At 34.2% G+C, this 20,313-nt stretch overlaps 1 protein-coding gene across 3 annotated transcripts in view; it reads left to right on the top strand.

Annotated features, from left to right (window-relative positions):
- Positions 1-3,143: 3,143 nt before the first annotated feature.
- LOC106062208 (transcription initiation factor TFIID subunit 6-like) overlaps positions 3,144-20,313 on the top strand; it is a 30,630-nt gene continuing 13,460 nt past the window's right edge. Inside the window, exons 1-3 of one of the 3 annotated variants that reach the window (XM_056025708.1) lie at positions 3,144-3,286; positions 13,834-13,992; positions 17,123-17,209. In XM_056025708.1, the coding sequence (XP_055881683.1) occupies positions 13,846-13,992; positions 17,123-17,209 (234 nt within the window). In that variant the 5' untranslated portion in view covers positions 3,144-3,286; positions 13,834-13,845. Of the gene's footprint in view, positions 3,287-11,937; positions 11,961-13,833; positions 13,993-17,122; positions 17,210-20,313 lie in introns of those variants that run through there. The other 2 variants (XM_056025709.1, XM_013220479.2) reach the window with 2 other exon arrangements.

Below are 20,313 nucleotides of genomic sequence, written 5' to 3'. Positions count from 1 at the left end.
CTACTCAAAGTATCAGCTATGAACAAATGTTCGCCTTTGACATATTAAAACTGGATATCGTAACGATAAAGAAGCATCATTAGACTTTGTAGCCTTCTCGGAGCAGAACTGAGTGGTTTTTGAAGGATGTTTTCCAGTGGTTTATGGTCATTCTGAACTATAACTGTCCTGCCATACGTATACTGGTCAAAACGTTCCAAACCAACAACCACTGCTAACAATTCTTTTTCAATCTGTGCCCATCTTTTCTGAGTATCAGTTAATGATCTAGAAGCATATGCTATTGGACTGCCATCTTGTAATAACGCTGCTCCCAACCCATTTTGGCTACTATCTGCTTGTAATGTAAACTCTTTGTTAGGGTCAAAATATATCAATGTGCCATGAGTCGATATTTTCTGTTTTATCTTGTTGAAAGCTCGTGTGCATTGATCAGACCAAATAAATGGTGTGTTCTTTCTGATCAACTCTGGTATGGGCTGTAAATCTGTCGACAAGTCTGGAACAAATCTTGCAAGATATTGAACCATGCCACAGAATCTTCGGACTGATGAAATATCTTTTGGAGCATTCAAACTCAAAATCGCAGATACTTTGTTCGGGTCTGGTTTTATTCCTGCTTCTGTAATAATATGACCCAAAAAATTAATCTCATCTGTTCTAAAAACAGACTTTTCGTGGTTCAGTTTAATCTTCTTTTCTTGACATCTCTTCATCAGCTCTCTTAGGTTAATATCATGATTTCCGAGTGCCTCTTCTTTCGTTCTTCCTCTTCCTACCTATCATCAACGTAATTGAAACAGCCTTTCAGTCCTTCTAGTGCTAGATTTAATCTTCTCTGAAAAATTTCTGAACTCACTTTCAGACCAAATGGTAATCGTTTCCTTTTGTATCTACCAAAAGGGGTTATCATTGCTGTCAAATTAGATGACGCTGTGTCTAGTTTGACATGCCAGAAAGCTTCTTGCACATCCAATTTGCTGAATATTTTGGCATCGTTCAAATCTGCCAATATGTCATCTAAAGTAGCAAGATTATAGAATTCCCTTAGTAAAACTTTATTCAGGGCTTGTGGATCTATGCAGATCCTAATTTTTCCATTAGTTTTTTCCACAATTGCCATCTGACTCACCCACTCTGTAGGCTCTATCACTGGTTCTATGATTCCTCTCTGCACTAGGTCTTTAACTCCTCTTTAACTCTTTCTTGTAAAGCAATAGGGATCTTTCTACACGGCAGAACCTTGGGCTTAATGCTGCTATCAATCTTTAAAGACACTTCTCCTAAGTCACCCAAATCACCAGTAAACTTTGGACTACAGTCTTCTTTAAGGTTATTCACTACTGATGCTATGAACTTATCTTTATTGACTTTGATTAACTTCATTCTTGTTAAAGTTTCATGACCTAGAAGGCATGCTAGATTATTTGGTACAACTATATATTCCACCTCAAATGTTTCGTTAGTTTTCTCATTTCTCGTCGTTAGAGTGGCTTTCCCTATGGGTCTCATTTCAGTCTTATTCCACATTAGTAATCTTTGCGTTGCCTTTTCTATCTGATTCTTATTTACGTATTTTTCCTGGATGGTATTTACATCAGCTCCACTATCCATTTGAAACCTTACACGGTGACCATTTACTGTCATAACTGCTGTCATCCTTTTCGTTTTGTGGTTCTCCAAAGACATCACCCATTCATTTTTTACCATCATGACATCATCTCTTGTGTCCGACTGCAGCTGTCTTTCATCGTTAGACATATCATCTGATACCTGCTGAACTTTCTTTTTGCACATCACAGCAAAATGATGTCTCCCCTTGCATGCTAGGCACATTTTACCCCATGCAGGGCACTTTTCTTTAATGTATTCGTGAATCCTTCCACAATACCTGCATTTACCTTTCTGAATGTTTGTTCTTGAGGGTGTTGATACTTTCTCAATGATTGGAGGGTCGGCTTGTATTTGTCTCAACTGTTTGTTGGCGGTCTAGTATGCTCTGCAAATATCTCTGCACCTTTCCAATGTGAGACTACTATCTTGTAACAATTTCATTTTGAGGCATTCATGTCTAATACCAAGAACTACCCTGTCTCTAATCAAGCTATCTTCCAGGCGTTCGAAACTACACATTTTTGCAAGTCTTCTCAAATTTGTTATGTACTTTCAATGTCCTCGCCTTCTTGCTGTTCACGAGTATTGAAAACATAGCGCTCATAAGTTTCATTCGTTTTTCCAATGCAAAAACTTTCAAATTTGTTCACTATTTCTTCCATCTTTCTTTCTTTTCCCTTCTCAATTTCAAGACCTTCATATATGTCCATCGCTTTTGTCCCTATAATTGTTAGAAAGGTGGCCACTCTGACCTCCTCTGATTCTTCCGACAATTTAGTGGCTAACTCATAGTTTCGCCAGCTCCGGTGAAACTTTTGCCAATTAGGGGACATGTTTCCTTCTACCTCGAGAGGCTCGGGTACAGGAAGGAAATTTCTAGCTGCCATTGCACGGCGTAGCCTTGAATTGTTGCTATTTATTATTGCAAACAATAAACCTTTATATACTGATTAATGATTACCTCTGATCCTTAATACACCGCTGCCACCATGTTAATTATGGTCTAGGTTCACAGTCAGCAATAAACAAACAACAACCATTAGTGTCATGGCGGAGAATGATACTTTATTATATTGAACGCGTGCACCTTTGCGCACCATATCAACACTTTCTCTTTGTGATGTGATTTTATGAAAACGGAGGGCGCTTGAAATTCATTAGAAATGTTTAGATCTAACGGTAGTCGTAATCATCAACAGATAAAAATAAAAGTATTAAGATACTGCTACCCTTATAAAATAAAATGTTTTATTTCCTATAGTAATACGAATCCCGTACTACGTCATTGCTCTATATAGATCTTTAAGTCATACAACATAATTTTGTTCAAAAGAGAAATAATTAAACATGTAGATATGCATGCATATTTTTTTTTTATTTTATCAATATTTCACTTTTCTTGGTGACGTAATAGATAATTATAGATCTAATTGTTAACCAGATATTTTTTTAATTCATAATTTCATAAGGAGAAAAAAAAGAAGAAATGAGTTCAAATCATTATTTACATTTTATTCTGGACCTTCATTTCAGTAAATAAACGTAAAAAAAACATAAGTTGACAGCATAAGAGCAAAAAACTCTTTTAAAAAAAGTTATTAAAAGCTCAATATAGATAAAGGGAGATCAATATGCTTGAAAACAACATGGTGGCCGGTATACTCCGGTATAGGTATCTAGTATAATCTACTAATCTAGTCACCTAAGCCTAAACTATCTAGAATACCTTAATTATACTTAATACGTAGATCTAATAGACTTGTAAAGCTAAAGGCTGGCAAAGGAAAAAGTTGCCTGAAATCATACCTGAACAAGCCAACATGTTGTTGATAGATTTATAATATTATTATTTAATTATTATTATAATTATAATAGGTTAAATAGATTTTATAGATCTACTACTAGTAGATAGAGTATCATAGTCATAGTCTAGACTGTTAGTGTTAGAGTGTTAGACTCTTGTCACTAGATGATCTAGTGACCTAGTCACGTCTAGTGACCTAGTCACGTCTAGTGACCAATATTATTCAATATACAATATAGATCTAATCTAGAACCTAGATCTACAAATCTACAGTAGTGAGTAGATTCTTAATCAAGTTAATGTGATATAGATCTATTATATTTGAACACCAACTTGTCACTTTGGGGAACTACTCAACTAGATCTATACCATAGAGTATAGTGATAGTCTATATAGTGAAATATTTTCAAATATAGTGAAATTTTTTTATACTATAGATAGAGGTAATTTCCGCTTTTAGCTGGTGTATTTACGTCTCTTAAAAAAAATTGAAAGCAGATTCTTATTCTTCAACTAATGAACAATAAAAATAGCTGTTTCTTTGTATTACCACTCATAAATGACATAACTCATAGTCAGGATTTTATATTAATAAAAAATAAATTGGGTCACTTCATCATCATGCTCCTACTCTGAACGCAGTTTGTGTGCTTTCCCCTTCATAAACTTCATTGGACACTGAGCACCGTCACTAAAATGTGATTATGTCATTGCTAATAAATTATATCTGTGTTAATTAAAAATTATTTAGATTGTAATAAAAGAAGTAGATTCACTTCAGCAATATATGTATTTATAGTCTATTGCCTCATACTCTCTCTTAGATACTTCGATTTTCCGGTCGCGCGAGATTTTTTTTGGTTACCGGAACCGGTAGTATTCGTGCGGCAGTATTTAAGCCGATAACAATAGAGATTTCGTTCCAGTCTGGTTTTGTCTTCAAAATCAGACACAAAAGGATAGTCAGAGCCCTTTGTTTGTTCAAGGATCGGATATCAGTTAATTCTTTGGATTTATATCAGTGCTTTTCTATCGTCTTCATTGGAGTTCCAGCGTGTTGAGCATAGGGGTAAGTTGACCATCCATAATTTTTTTATTATTCTGAAAAGCATATTTTTTAAAGTCAATCCGTGTACCTTAATATCTAATCTAACTATTTTTGTTCATATTATCGCAATAAGTGTTCCACTTTATTAGTAAAAACGGACCCAGTGCATCAGGTATCTTGGCTAGAAAACGAAACCAGCCGCCATTACTAACCGGAAATGATAGATTCAATGGTTATCAATGGCTGCATAGCTTTTTTGTTAGATCGATTTTTTTTTAATCCATCATCAAGAACAGTTTTATTTAGTCATCCGTGATTTTGAATGCAATTTTTAAAATTTTTAGAATGATTTTAAACTAGTTCAATTATTATTTTTCGTTTTTAGTTAAATTTCTTGCAATGGCTGGTAATATAATTGGGATAATTATAAAATAATTTATAAATACAAAATTTTAAGTGATAGTTACCATAATAATCACTACTAAATATAAGTTATAAACAAAATATAACACAAATCAATTGAAATATCATTTTATTTCAATGAAAATAAATTTTCAGATATTAATCTATAGATCTACTTAAATCTACTATATTCTCTATATGATTTAGGATAATTGTAGAAATTTATTTTAAAGTAAAGGCTTGGCTGGACTTGGACTTATGAAGTTGAGCATTCTATTTTACATTAAATGTCTTATATCCTTTTATAAATAAAATCTTTAAACTGCATTTTATTAAAATTGTACTTATGTGTAATTTTGTTTGAAACATTTTTTTTCACAATTAAATAAAACTAACTTTTTTTTTGTTACATTTTCCCCAGATAATGTGGGCATGGCAGGCCTTGATGTCGATGTTGTTGACAATAAGTTTCGAAGGCATATGACTGATGTGAAGAACTTTTGCAGGAAGATTACCCGCAGCTGGCACCTAGTTGCACCCTACTTGGATACAAAAATTTCTATCGATGCTGCTGGCAAAAAGACACCTATCCAAGTCCCAAGACAGCACTGAACGACCTAGTATGGTGAAGAAGTTGCGACCTGAAGGTGATGTTGAGGCTACTGAAAGGCCAGGTAACACAGAACAACACTGTGCTTGTTGTTGCAGAAAAGCGGTTAGTCTTTTAAGGTAATAACTTTTACATTTTCTTTTGTAAATTCATTTTTATAGTTTCAAAACAATTCCTTTTTAGGTGTCTCAACCCTTTTGACATTTATTATATTTATTAACAGGGCTTTTTGGCAAGATGTTGACTGGACCGTGGATGACACTGATCTACAAAATGAAAGATGAAACATTTTAAAGATACCATTTATGCAGCTATTATATTTATTCTCTTGTTTTCTAGATCTCTCATGTGAAGGTCTGCATTGACAAACTAAAGCCACTAAAGGCCATTGTGGATTCTCCAGAGAATCTCCTTTCAATACTAAGTGATTGCTTTGGCCAGACTCTGGATACTGAAGATCTCGTTCTGAAAACCCTGAGAAATGTGACTGTTGATGAAGTATTTATCGAGATCAATAAAAAACTTGCTGAAGGTTTTTGTAAGGTGCTACAGAGACAGTACTTCAATTGATAATTTCCAACAACAAACAAATCCATTATGTGCTTACCCATCAAATAGTTAGATATATTTTATTTTAAGGGAACATGTTGCATATCTGGGATATTTATTTAATGTGAAAAATATAATTTCACAATACAGCTCATAATTGTGCTATGAACCATTTATATTAAGTCTTGATAATTTTACCTTTTCAGCAAGCCTATATTGGTATGCATTAAAAGTATTTATTCTATTTCAGCAAAACAGATAGGGTACACCCAAACAATGTTCATCTTCAAACAATCATGCATGATCCTCGTAAGCTTTGGATACTGACGTACATTTGCAAACGCACTCAGACTGATGACATCAAGAAATCTATATTTGTTATTTACATTATATGTAAATTTAAATACTCTTTTTTTTTTATTATTTTTTTTAATTTTGTAAATCTTGTATAATTATCTCTAAAGTCTAGATTAAAATGTTACAGCTCTCAAAGTATGAAATAGAAATTTTTGTTTTTTATTTTTGTGTTGTTTTTCCAACATGTTATTCATCCAAAGTTTATTATAAGTATCAGCAAAAAGTTGTTCATTTCAGTTAAAAGCCTAAAAAGTAATTTTACGGCTAAAAAAGTTGCAACATTTTAAGTGTCAACATAATGAAAACTTCTGTCTCAGATTATAATAAAATAAACAAATAACACATAATCATGCAATGCATTCCTGTAGAAAACTTCATTTAAATTTCTCAATTAGTTAAAAATTTATAACCAACATAAATTTTGGTTGTTATAACCATAAGTGTCAACATAATATTTTGTCGAAAAAAACTCAAACTTGTCATTCCACATTTATCAAAAATCAAATTTTCAAAAAAATTCTTATCTCAGTGTTAAAATAGAATAAACAAATAACACATAATCATGCATTTCTGTTCAAAATTTCATTTAAATATCTCAATTGGTTAAAGAGTTATGACCAACATAAAATTTGGTCGTTTTTTAAATTGTCGTTCCACGTTAACAAAGAAAAATGTTTTTTCTTAAACGTCTTTCTCAGCGTTATAATAGAATAAATAAATAACACATATTCATGCATTTCTGTTGAAAATTTCATTTGCATATCTCTATTGGTTAAAAAGTTATAACCATTTAAGTGTCAACATTTGTTTTTTTTTTGTCGTTTTCGAAATGTCGACCCACATTTAAGAAATTAAAAAAAAAAGTTTCAACTTCTATCTCAGAATTATAAAGAAGAAATAAATAACACATAAACATGCATTTCTGTTGAAAATTTCATTCAATTATCTCTATTGGTTTAAAAGTTATGACCATTTATGTGTGACTATGTATTCTGTTTCTGTCGTTTTTCAACACCTACCCCTACATCAAGGGCTTAACACAAAAAAGTGTTAATAGATATCCCAGATTTAAAATTGTCATAATTATCAGAACATAATTGCGCATTTCTATGGAAAATTTCATTACATTATCTTTAAGCGTTAAAAAGTTATAGCAGTTTAAATGTATAAGCTCCTCCTTTCGGTCACAATTTTTTGGGTATTTTAATAGGCTAATTCTCCGACACTAAAATGGTCATAACTTATGTTCTAATTAACCTAGAAGCATAAATGAGGTATCAATGAACTCCATTCAAAAAGATCTATCTAACTATACTAGTTTCATTTAGATTCATTAAAGTTGAATTTTTTATCAAAGTACCTACTCTCTCTCTCTATATATATATTATAGATATATACTGGTATATATCTCATTTATAGTTTATTTAAATACCTATAATCTATGTGTGTAGAAACAGACAGAAATAAATCTCTATATATAGATTATAAATAGATCTATAAATTAATTATTATAATTTAGTAAACATGATATTTTCAACTAGGCTTCTTTTAATTCCCATCCATGGACCCTCTTCTTGTTTTCATTATTTGGATGTTGTTTTGTTACACCTTAACACCCTCTCCCTCCCATAGATGCTTATAATTCTTTTCATGACTCTCTCCCCCCTTCCCCCCTTTACCTGTTTGATACACGCTTAGTTTATACCTCTCCTCACCGCCAACTCACCTGGCGTGATCACCTTCAGTGGGCATGGTCTCTAGCTTCAAATTAGCAGCCCTCACTTTTTCTTTCATTCATAAATTATATATTCTGGATATCTTGATCTAGGTCATGTTTATTCATTGAAAAAATCGTAGATTTATTAATCCCAATAATATTTCATATGATTTTGCCGTGTCCAATGAAGGAGAATGAGTTAAATTCCTTATTATTCGTTGGGACAGCTCCTTTTTTAATTTCATTTAACAGCTAACAGTATAAATGTGAATGGAATGTCTTTCTAAAGATGTTTGGAAGCTTATTTTGATATGCCCATCAGCCTACAATCAAACAGGCTCATAATATAGCCCTTATCCCTTACATGAATTGCCGGGGGAGGTTAAAACAATAGCTTTACATGTGTGGTTACCAAGAATCTAAAAAACTGCCATCTATCTGCTTTGTAAGCGGAACATCAATACCGAAACTTATCTAAAATTGGACATGCGCAGTCCAGAAACGTCAAGTTTTGCTCCAAACATAAAAACAAATGAATTACAAACAAAAAAAAGTGACGCGTTCAATGAAGGAGAATTTGATGGGGTGTCCAAAATATAAGATCCTCCTCTATATTATTATATTAACTCTAATCTATATATAATATTATCTTACAGACTACTACTAGTTACTAGATGTAGTAGATTTAAAATCTAGAGTTTAAATGACATCAATCGAACAAGTTAAGCTCAGTCGCTGACATTTTTTATGTATTGAATTTGTGTATCTCCATAAGAATTAGACCTAGGAAAAAACTGATTGTATCTATGAACTCCTCATCCATTTGTCTTAAAAAGTAGATTTGTTTTATTGTATTACTACTCATAGTTAAAATTATATTTGATGTTAAAGTGGGTCAGGTCGATGCTTTCAAGAGCTTAAAGTTTCAAACATCATTTTACCGCTACAGCGCTACCTTCAAGAATCAAACACCTTAAACTCTCAAACACATGAAAAGTATGGTGTTTTAAAAGTGTTATAATCCTAAAATTGTGTTATTTTTATCATTTTCTTTTTACGCCGTGAAAAAGACAAACAGGTTTTAGTCATTTTCCCATGCTTCATATCGCCCATCTTTGCTTAGAAACCGATGAAACACATTAGTGTAAGGTGCTAATTATAACTTGTGAATTGTGTTACCTATAATCTAGATAAATCCGTCCTCCCCAAGCCACCTTGTTGGCCAAAAAAAATGTATTTGAGAGCTTAGTGTTTGTTACACACACACACAAACAACGTATCTATATATATATAATACACTTCTAGCGCGCTTAGTGTTTGTGACCTAATTAGCGGCTTGACCGTTGGTACTCGATCAATCAGTAATTGGCTGCCCCCTCTTTTCCCTCAACATTTTTCTCAGTACAACTTGAACAATGTTTTGGGGCTGTGTTGATGGTCTGGTATACACCTGTGTGTTGCGCTATCACTGACCCTTTTTTGTTGTGTGTTATTCTGATGGCTGCACTTGGATTGAGTCTTGAAATTGTTACTTGCACTGGAAATGTGTGAATGTTGGAAAGTGAAATTATGTAAGGAGAGGCATTATTATATGTTTCAAATGAATAATGTGTCTTTGTAGTGCATTTTGAGCTTTGAAGCAAAAAATAATAATTATAGACCCGGCGCCACACGTCTAGGTTTAGATTATCTAGAAGCACAACTAACTCTGTATTTGAGGCTGACATCACATTTTAATGATCAATCAATTGTTGATGATCTCTTGGTACTGTGTCTTGACTGTTTCTTCAACACAACTGGATATGTTTTGGTTATCTGTGTGCTCTGTAATTTAATATTAATAGCATCAAAGTATATGTGTCATAAAATCATGATTTTAAAATGGGTGCAATTTGTGTATATCGATGTAAATCTATTTACTTAAAAAAAAAGCATATTTACAATAAACTACAAATAACTGTTACAAATAGTAACACATAAGTAATTTATATATGTAGTTTGTATTACATTATTTTGAAAAATAACAATTTAAAAAATGTAATTTAAATATTTGTCTTCTTTGATGTGTATTTTTAACATTAAAATGGTGTTCGATTCTTTACGAAGCTGAGATTGCTTATATCATTCAAACACTCCCTAATTTAACCTCAATTTTCATGTTTGGGTAGCAAGGGACAGTTTCAACAAATAATTGCAAATATTTCTCAGCCTAATAAGAAGCATAATATATTGGTTTTGTTGAGCTGAAGCATCATTGGCATTAAAAAATACCCTTAACCCGCGACCTACTTCACTCTTCCCAAGAGGTAAAGAAAAGTGATGTTTTTATACCAATATTAACAATGCACTTTGAATATAAGTTAAAAAAATTGTCCTCGGGTGAAAATGAAACTAAATATATCTAAACTATAAAGAAATGGATGATGCACAATAGGAATGCACTAGTTTTGTCATATTCATCGAAATGAAGAAGTTTAAAAAATACAGTGGGGTGTTCAAGAAGTATCTTAACATGAAGGTGTTCGGTGTTCGATGTTCAATTGGCGTAAATTAGTATAGATCTATATCTAAACACTAGAATCTAGAAATCATTTGTATATTGTATAACTAGGTATAGGATACTACTTTCTGTAGTCTGTATTGAATCTATAGATCTAGTATGGTGTATTAATGTTACTAAATAGTAAATATATTAAATAGTAGTATTCTAAATTCTAGTATTACTAGATTTCTAGATCTATCTAGATCATTTCTAGCTAGCGCTAGACTTCTTTCATCTAGCATTACTAGATTTAGGACTATTTACTAGTCTAGCTTGCGCTCCATCATGGACATACGGTGGTAAGACCACACTACAAACAGCGATGTCCTTGCGAACGCCGGTATGAACAGTATAGATGGACTGTATGCCAAAGGCAGTCTTTTTTTGGTAGGCTAAAAGGTGGTCGACATAACAGAGGTGCCCCAAGGAAATGCTTCAAAGACCAGCTTAGGCGCCAACTTGCCTTAGCTGCCATAGAAGAGACCACCTGGTTGAATGCTGCCTCAGAACGAGACAGCTGAAGGTCACTCACAAAGGCCGCCGGATACACTTTTGAGACCAAAAGAAAATCCGCTGCCAAGGACAGATGCAGACGGCGAAAAGAAAATCTAAATCAACCACCTGCGGACAATGGTTATGCTTGCCATGGATGTGGCCCAGCCATGGGAAACACTGCATTCCTCACTAATCTTCGGTCTCGAAGACAAGCCTTATTATTATTATATATATTGTAATGGATGCCTGTTTGTCTTGTAGTTAATTGTTGATGACAGTCAGATTATGACAGATTACTCTGCAAATGTATGAGTTTCTTGTTTCAGTGCAATTAACACACAAGCAAAACAAGTACCTCTTGTTTTAACAGTTAAGAGACAAGTCTGAAACTCCGTTGAACAGTTTGAATAAGGTTTAATTCACAAAAGGCCACAGTCGATGTCTCTGTTGATATAATACGTCCTAACCCTATAGAATCCTATCACCAACTGATTTTCTGTCTCTAAGTAGTCTCTAACCTATCTAAATCAAAGGGTCACTAGTCACATTCAAAACCCGTCCACTATGGTGCGTCTCTACATAACTAAAAATACTAACTAAGTGTCTAACAATATATATATATATACATAGTGCTTTTTTTTGTGTGTAAAAAATAGGTGATTGGTACCCAGTGATGGATTGCCTAATAGAACTTTTAACTACTAATAAATTAATAATAAACGTTAAAATATAAAAGTAAAGTAATATTTTTTTCCCCCACATTGAAAAAGGTGCCAGTACACTGTACCGATGTGTACCGTCACAAGAAAAGCAAAAATAGCGGTAAATGTTTTATTTATGTCATGAAGATATAAGAGGCATCATGCTTGCAGGCTTTTAGGGGTTGCTGACACACCCTTGCTGGCAAAATGAAGCTCCGTTTCTTGCATCATTCTCATACACACAAAAATTATTTTGTTGCTTCCTTAAGCATGGGTTCTAGGCATGTTGAGCTGCTTTAATACATTTTATGGCATCTAATTTAAAAAAAAAACAACACTTTTGCAAATTAAGTTGATGCTGGTACTGAAGTGCTTGGGGCATTCAATGTACATACACATTGTACATACACCTGTAAATTGGCATGATCATCTTGTGTTAAACAAGATATTTTATAGAGGGCATATTTTTGTCAAGGAAAAAATTATAATCAGAACAGTGTATACCAGTCAGGAGAAATTTGTTCTGACATATGCTTAGGACAATACATGTCTGTAATTTAGAAGATAGGAAAGTCAAGAAGAATTGCATTAGCATGAATGATTTTAAATGTCTTGTACAAAAAAAAAAAAGATCTTGTTGTAGATGCCTATCAAGAAAATGGTTTATATTCTTGGTATAGTCCTACTTAGAAGATGAAACGACATCTGTTAGTTCCATTATTTGTATTTTTATATAATGTCATTAACTTATTGATTTATATATGCCTAATAATAAATGCAATGCGATTCCATTTTTTTCCCTTGAAAAATAAATTGAACATTGCAAGGCCTACAATTTGACAAATGTTGCTTTACATTAAACAGGTAGATTCATTGAAGATAATTCGCACACCGCTGTGAAAAGTCTGCGAATTTAGTGACTTGAATATAGGCTCCAGATTTACGCTAGAATCTAGTGAACATAATTCGCACACACCCGTGAAAAGTCCACAAATATTAGTGACTTAGATCAGTGAGGATAATTCTCTCACAGCAGTGAAAAGTCTGCGAATTTTAGTGACTTTAGTGAGTTTTTGTCTAGATCTACAGTAAATTTAGTGAAGATAGTTCTTACACAGCCGTGAAAAGTCCTCGAATAAATATTTCGTACACAGCTGTGAAAAGTTCTTAAAAAAGTTATTTCGGTTGTGAACACCAGGAAAACTACACAGTAGAAAAAGAAATTGTGCTGGAAAAAAAAAACTCTAATAGGTCTAATACCCCCCCCCCCCCCCCCATCCCATCTAAAAATCCATTATTTAGTAAGCAAATGTTAACTAAACATACAAATAGGCTTGTATTTTACAGGCTCTGTTTATGAGGAGGATTTAAGTTCAGTTAATAAAAGAATAAAACATTACCTCAAATGCACACCATGACTCTAGTATCTATAACATACACAAAGGAACTAAAAATGTACATTTCCATCACAGAGAATACACATTATGAAGGCATCTCTAAGAATGTTTCTTATTTTAAAAAATTGGAATAGCAACCATTTGTAATGTTCTTTAATAAATCTTTGAAAAAAAAATGGTTGTTTGAGGTTTTGGGATGACAGTCAATTTGTTACTTCATTGAAAGATAACTTTCAGTACATTTTCTGTGGACATACCACAGCTGATGATGTTTCTGTTCTAGGTGGGATTTTACCAAGATACTTATTATTTTCAAAATCAAGTAACAATAATTGATTTGATAATGTTTAACAATGTATCACACAAATGGGCGGGGAATATATATGTATATACACACACACATCATACATTTCATCCTTAAAAAATACTCCTAAAATTTTGTCATGTAAAAGTGCTACTAACACTGATTAAAAGAAATTGTTTGTGTTTTTTTAAACAATATTACAGTATGAGTGCTGTAGACCTAACCTGGTTACTGCATGTCTAAAATATTCTCAGTATTTATTTTTTTTTGTCCTTTAAATTTCATCTATTCAGTGATCATATAGAATGACATCTGAAAGTCATGTGGGCTCTGTTTTGTCATCTAAATCAATTAAAATAATTGCTGAGTCAATTGGAATCTCTGGTTTAGCAGATGAAGCAGCTTCGTTTCTTGCTGAAGACATAACATACAGACTTAAACTAATTGTTCAGGTACAAATATTTTGCTTAAAGGTTAGCATCATCTTTAAGTTTTACTATAGATGTTTAGTATACTATATTCAGTGTTATGTAAAGTTGTTGCAGCCTGAGGGTGTTATTTAGGATAAGATCATGTTGTCTATAAAATACTACTAATGGGGATGCTCCTGGCCTGTTTCTGTGGCTTCGACACTAATTCTTTTGCAGCTGCTCTTACTAACATTTGTAGCTGTCAAGAGTGATACCTTATCCCTCAGAACCAGGAGCATCAAGCAGATGAAATTCATCAGCAATTCATCTAGTACTTCAAACTCCTTCTGCCATTTGGTATAAAAGGTTCAGAAGACAATCTCGACCCCTTTAGGGTTGGGAGTATCAACTTTGATATTCCCTCAGACAGCTTCTGTAGCTGACTTTGGTGCCAGAAGTAATTTGAAGCATTTATAATCACATCAGCAAGGTTATGAAAGGAAACATGATGCCACCCATTTTATCCTTTTATCTAAGGCCCATGAATGTGCCCAATAGATGAAGCTCTGGTGCAGTGGCTAAAACCACACTGTTCACACAGAAGTAAGCAATTATGGATGGGTTGTCTTATGATGATAGGAGAGGTCTTCATGTCTCTCTGATCAGCTACCCTTCACCTCAACCAGAGCATTTCCCAGTAAGTTAAATACTGATCCACTGAAAACTTGCACCAAACAATAAAAGAAATGAAATGAAAAAGAAAACCCCTGTAATGCAACTGGCTACTTAAATTGTCAGGACAATATGTCCTTTGTCAGGACAATATGTCCTGGTCTAGTGGATGACTTTCAACTGGTATATGAAAAAAAACTGCAGTAATAAACAAAGAACTGAAAAGATGGCACATTGACATAGCAGCCTAATTCTAATTCTGCTAATTCTTTCAGGAAAAAAATATTAAAATGAGACATGATTATATGGAGTAAGTTTTGCTGTCAAGAACAATCTTATCAAAGTCCCTCTTGTTGGTGGCTCAGATGGTATTTTAAGTATTGGTATGATGACAGCTATAGGAAACATCACTTTTCTGTATCTATGCTCCCACACTATGTTTACTTCAGGAGGACAAAGACAAGTTAAACAAATATTTCAAAGAAGCAATTACAAACATTCCTCAAAAAGAGTGCTTTATCTATGTAGGAGACTTCAGAGCCAGAGTAGAATAAACCTAAGACCAGACTGTCTTGGGCATTTTGCAATATGGAAGATAAATGAGAAGGTTTAAAGACTGCTTGAATTAGGCATCTACTACAAGTTCTGCATCACTAACAAACACATACAACACTGTGTCTCATGGAGGTATCCTAGGTCTGGGCACTGGCACCAACTGCACACAAAAGCAACATTGGCTATATACTGCTAACACATAGCTACCAAAGTGCTGTAACATATAATGACAAGATCCACTCATCACAGGGGAAAAGAACAAAATGAAGCTTAATCCCAGTCTTCAAAGATTTGACCCCAGGACCCCAGATTTGGAAGCCAAGTGCCGAACCACTCAGCCACTGCGCCCTCACCTTAGAAAGTAGGCACAAAATATAAAGAAAACTTTACAAAATTAGGTCTGCAATTTAATTTCACAAAGCATATCAGTAAATCTTAGGTTGAAAAACTATTATACTAAGTATCATTTTTCTCAGATTAAGTAGCATTTTCTTCAGATTGTTTTTTTAATTTGTGAAAAAAATATCAATGAGGAGTCTATTTCTCTCTTTTGTCCACTGTGCCACTACTGTGCATGGAACAGCAAATACAATTTATCAAAAGAAAAAGAGGAACTTGTTTCTAACATGTGTTGGACACCTCTTCTCAGTGTCTTGAGTAGAGTGTTGACTATGTTCAGCAGAGGTAACTACTAATTCCAGCTAACCTACTGAACACAGGCTAAAGTCCAACAATGAAATGAGACAATCAAGAGTGTTGATGATTCAAACATTTAATCCAGTTCTGAAGGGAATCTGTCTATGTCATCGCTGTCGCTAACCAAATAACTAAGTCCAAAAACTTCTCAATTAACCAAACTTTGACTGTCTCTAAAGATGTGAACATATGAACTGTTTTTATTTCATAACTAATCCTAGTCTTTGTTGTTATTATGATGTTTTTGTTAGTACCGGTATATAAATCCTAACCTGAAATATACAAAACAAAATAAATCTTATCTTTTATGCTCCTAATTCCTTATTGTAAATAAGCATAGCCTAACTAATGTTTCACATAGATATTCATGAATATATACTGCCACCACTGTTCATAAAAAAATGCCATCTTTCTGTCGTGGAGCCTTGGGAAAACTTATTAAAGGAAGTTTGGGAAAATGCCAAATTGACCACAGTAATGAAAATGTTATGCCTGTGTAGTTATCACTCTGCTTTATGGTAGCGAGAGCTAGTCAGCATACATGTATCAAGAGCATAGATTGAATAGTTTTCACATTGCTGCCTCCAATTAGGAAGTTTTTTAATTTGGCTAATATTCACAGTGTCTGTGTTCTATTGACACAGACAAAACTTTGTTGGGTTAGACGTCACCCACATGCCTGAACTGAGCCTGAGCTGAGCTTACAGAGGAAGTGCTGAGGAAGTCAGACCCAAGGGATGACCAATACTAACCTATAGATATGTCTGCAAGTGGGATCTCAGGATTACAGACATCAATGTGATTGAAAATCACCCAAGAGCAAACAGAATAGAGACAGTATATGTGTGCTAGTACGATCCACCACGAGAGCAAATGGACTGACGCATCATTAGAAAGAGGAAGAAAGATGCCCTAACCAATAGCTCCCATATCTGATAGCTCTAAAACAGGATGCATTTTCATAAGAGAACTGTGGGAAAGTTTGCAGCTTCAGAATCTGCTTGTTTTTGGTCACAGAGGATTCTTCCCTAATTCAATCAACACAACATTTGTGCACATCTATTTGTCTTTCAAGACAGAAGGATACATGGATCGTATATTTTCTAAACACTTAGTACATAACTATTTGTTACTTGTTTCCCCAATAATTTATTTTAGAAACCAGAAAAATAAAAACACTTATATGTATAATTATCATTTGTATTTTTTTGTTTAGATGTAATATTTTCATTTCTTAATTTTTACATAGGAAGCTGAAAAATTGCGCCAGCATAACAAAAGATTGAAATTAACTTGCACAGATTTTGACCAGGCTCTGCAGATGAAAAATGTTGAGGTATGTAATAATGTTACCTAGCATCATTTAGACTGACTGAGTCACTTGGCTTTAAAATTTAAAAAAATGTAAAGGCAGTTAATCCTTCATAGGCAGTGTGGTGGCCAGTTGGTAAAACACCTGACTTCTGACCAGAGGTTTCGTTGAAAACAAGGTTTTAGATAAAACTTATATTAACTCACTCTGTCTGTCTGTATGTATGGTAAAAAGTTTGTACACATTATTTTTCCCAAACCCAATATGGGATCAAGCAGAAATTTTGAACAATTATTTCTTTTACCTGATAACACAAGAATAAAAAAACTAAATTACCAGTTAGTTAATAAACTATTGGTAATTAATTATTTTGTTTGGTATCTTGAACAAGGGAAGAAATGTGACATGTGGTGGTAAAAGATGAATTATTCCCCTTGATTGCTCTTGAGCATTTAAAAAACGATTGTGTAAACATTCACCAAGATACCCCCTTCTCCTTTCCCCCCTTTCACAGCTGTGACAAGTGATAGGATCATAGTGCATTGAGATAGCTAAACGCTAAAAAGCTAAACAAAAACAGTTGGTAAAAAAAATATTTCTAATCACAGATTTATTATGTCTAGGTCAGTCATACAAATAAGAATATGACTGATCCAAACTAATTGATACATTTACACTTAATATAAGCTTTGTTTTTTTTTTAAAGTATTTTTTATGTTTTTCTTGTTATGTATATATATACCATGAATGTTGATCAGAGCCAAAAGTTTTCATTACTTATTCTCCCACTTGCAATGGATAATAAAAATTTGAACACTCAACCTGCTATTACTTTTTGGATACATTTTCACTATCGAAACAGCAGCTGTTAAATTTACCAAATTTTGACCTAATATGTTTTTTTAAAGCTGACATTTGAATGTCTAAAGTACAAAATTATACTTTCTTATTATGTTGTGACATTATTTTGTTCCACTTTTAAAAAAAAATTATGTATATTTCTACTCAAATCTAGATAATTTTCAGAGTGAGAAATTATCCTTAGATCAAAAACATAAAATGTGTATGAAATCGTGTGGGTCCATGTGGAGAAAATTTCTACAGTTTGAAATGTAAAGATTGTAGTTCAAATGATAATGAGTAGCACTATTTTAGAATAATTAGATCTACAAGTAGGCCTCTATGTTTTTTTTAGAGCGGTGTTTGTGGAGATAGGTTATCTCTTTATAAAGTGGACTAAATTGCGAACAGTGAGGTCTCTTCTTTGAAACATTTCTGCTTCTATAATTTATTTACTACTTACTTAGACTTAGATCCTCCAGCGCCGTTTGGCACATTGGGTGGCAAGCTGTCTCCATAAAGATCTGTCACTGGCAATGTCAGAAGCCTCTTCCCACCTGGTGTCCACTGTTTTGAGGTCCTCCATGAAAGTGTGGCGCCAAGTTATGCGAGTGCACTTTCCTCGTAATGGCCTCCATGTCATTGCAACTTTTGGTATGCATAGTTCATTTTGTCGGAGAACATGTCTCGCAAACCTCATGCGATGCTCTTTATTTTATGGGTAATGTGTGAAGTGTGGGGTTATTATTATAAGCTAGTATGCAATGGGGACTAAAAATATGTTTGTGCTTTGTTTGAAACTGTGCATTACTGGCCTTTCAATTGATGGATGTTAAAAAAAAATGTATGGCCTTAAAGTTCCTGGCTGGGAATGTAGGCTTTTTATTAGAGGATACCAACAAATTTTACAATGTCATTGTTATGCTGGCTTTCCCACTGAATATTAATAAAAAGATTCAGGTCAAACTATGGCACTTTTGGGATTCAATAAAAGTAAGTGGTTTGTTTGTTTTTTGTCTGTGTAGGGTCAGCTGTTGATGGGGGAGAAGCATTTCATTTAATAATACTCTGTGTATTGTGGGAAATCTGCCATAGGACGGTCCCAAGCACGGCTGAGAAAGGAGGAGGGTTGGGGGTAGGGCTAGCTACCCTACCCTGTAGAAAAACCACTAGCTACTGAAACACCAAACAGCAAATCAACAGAAGTCATTGACCTGGGAGAGGAAGGACCTCCAGCTGGAAGGTTTATGAAGTATGTCAGGGAAAGCCAGTCATCTGGAAGCCTACAGACCGAAGACCATCATCTCTACCAGGACCACCACCACCATCTGTACATGGAACGTCTGGACCATGTATGAGATTGGGAAGACAGCGCAAGTGGCAGCTGAGATGAAAAGGTACAACCTCACTATCTTAGGAATAAGGTAATCAAGATGGACTGGTACTGGGCAGAAAAGACTGACTTTGGGTGAGCTACTTTTATACTCAGGATACGAGCAAGAGGCTACACACACTCAGGGAGTAGCCCTGATGCTGTCAAAGCAGGCTCAGCACGTATTGGATGGGAAGCACATGAACCATGGATAATAACAGCCTCATTCCTGACAGTGTAGAAGAGGATTAACTTAGACATTTTCCAATGTCCAATGCTACGCCCCAACAAATGAAAGTGAAGAGGAGCAGAAGAACAATTTTTACTACAGGTGGACAACCACTATCCTACATGACACACCTAAAAAGAACATCATCATCTTAATGGGTGACTTCAATGCTAAGGTTGGCAATGACAACAGGGGATATAAAGAGATCATGGGAAAACATGGACTAGGTGAGATGAATGAAAATGGAGAGAGATTTTCAGTAATATGTGCCACAAGCAACTTAGTGATTGGAGAAACTGTCTTCCCATACAAACGAATACACAAAGCAACGTATATCACCAGACCTATCAACAGGGAACCAAATAGACCATATCACCAGACCTATCAACAGAGAACCAAATAGACCATGTCTGTATTGGGAAAAAGTTCCGTCAATCTCTTCAGGATGTATGTGTAAGACAAGGAGCAGATGTTGCTTCAGATCATCATCTTCTGGTCACCCGAGTGAAACAAAAGCTGAAGAAGACGTGGACAAGTGGGCACAGCCAATGCAAACACTACAATACCATTGCACTGAAAGACTGCACAAAACAGGAAGAGTTCAAAGCCACCCTATCAAACAAGTTCCAGCTCCTAGAAGAGCTACTAGAACAAGAGACAGTAGAATAGACGTGGCTGAAAGTGAAA

The sequence above is a fragment of the Biomphalaria glabrata genome, chromosome 4, assembly GCF_947242115.1.
Source record: "Biomphalaria glabrata chromosome 4, xgBioGlab47.1, whole genome shotgun sequence".
NCBI lineage: Eukaryota > Metazoa > Mollusca > Gastropoda > Planorbidae > Biomphalaria > Biomphalaria glabrata.
Note: the sequence above shows the minus strand (reverse complement) of the source record. Positions and strands in the feature narration are given on the sequence as shown.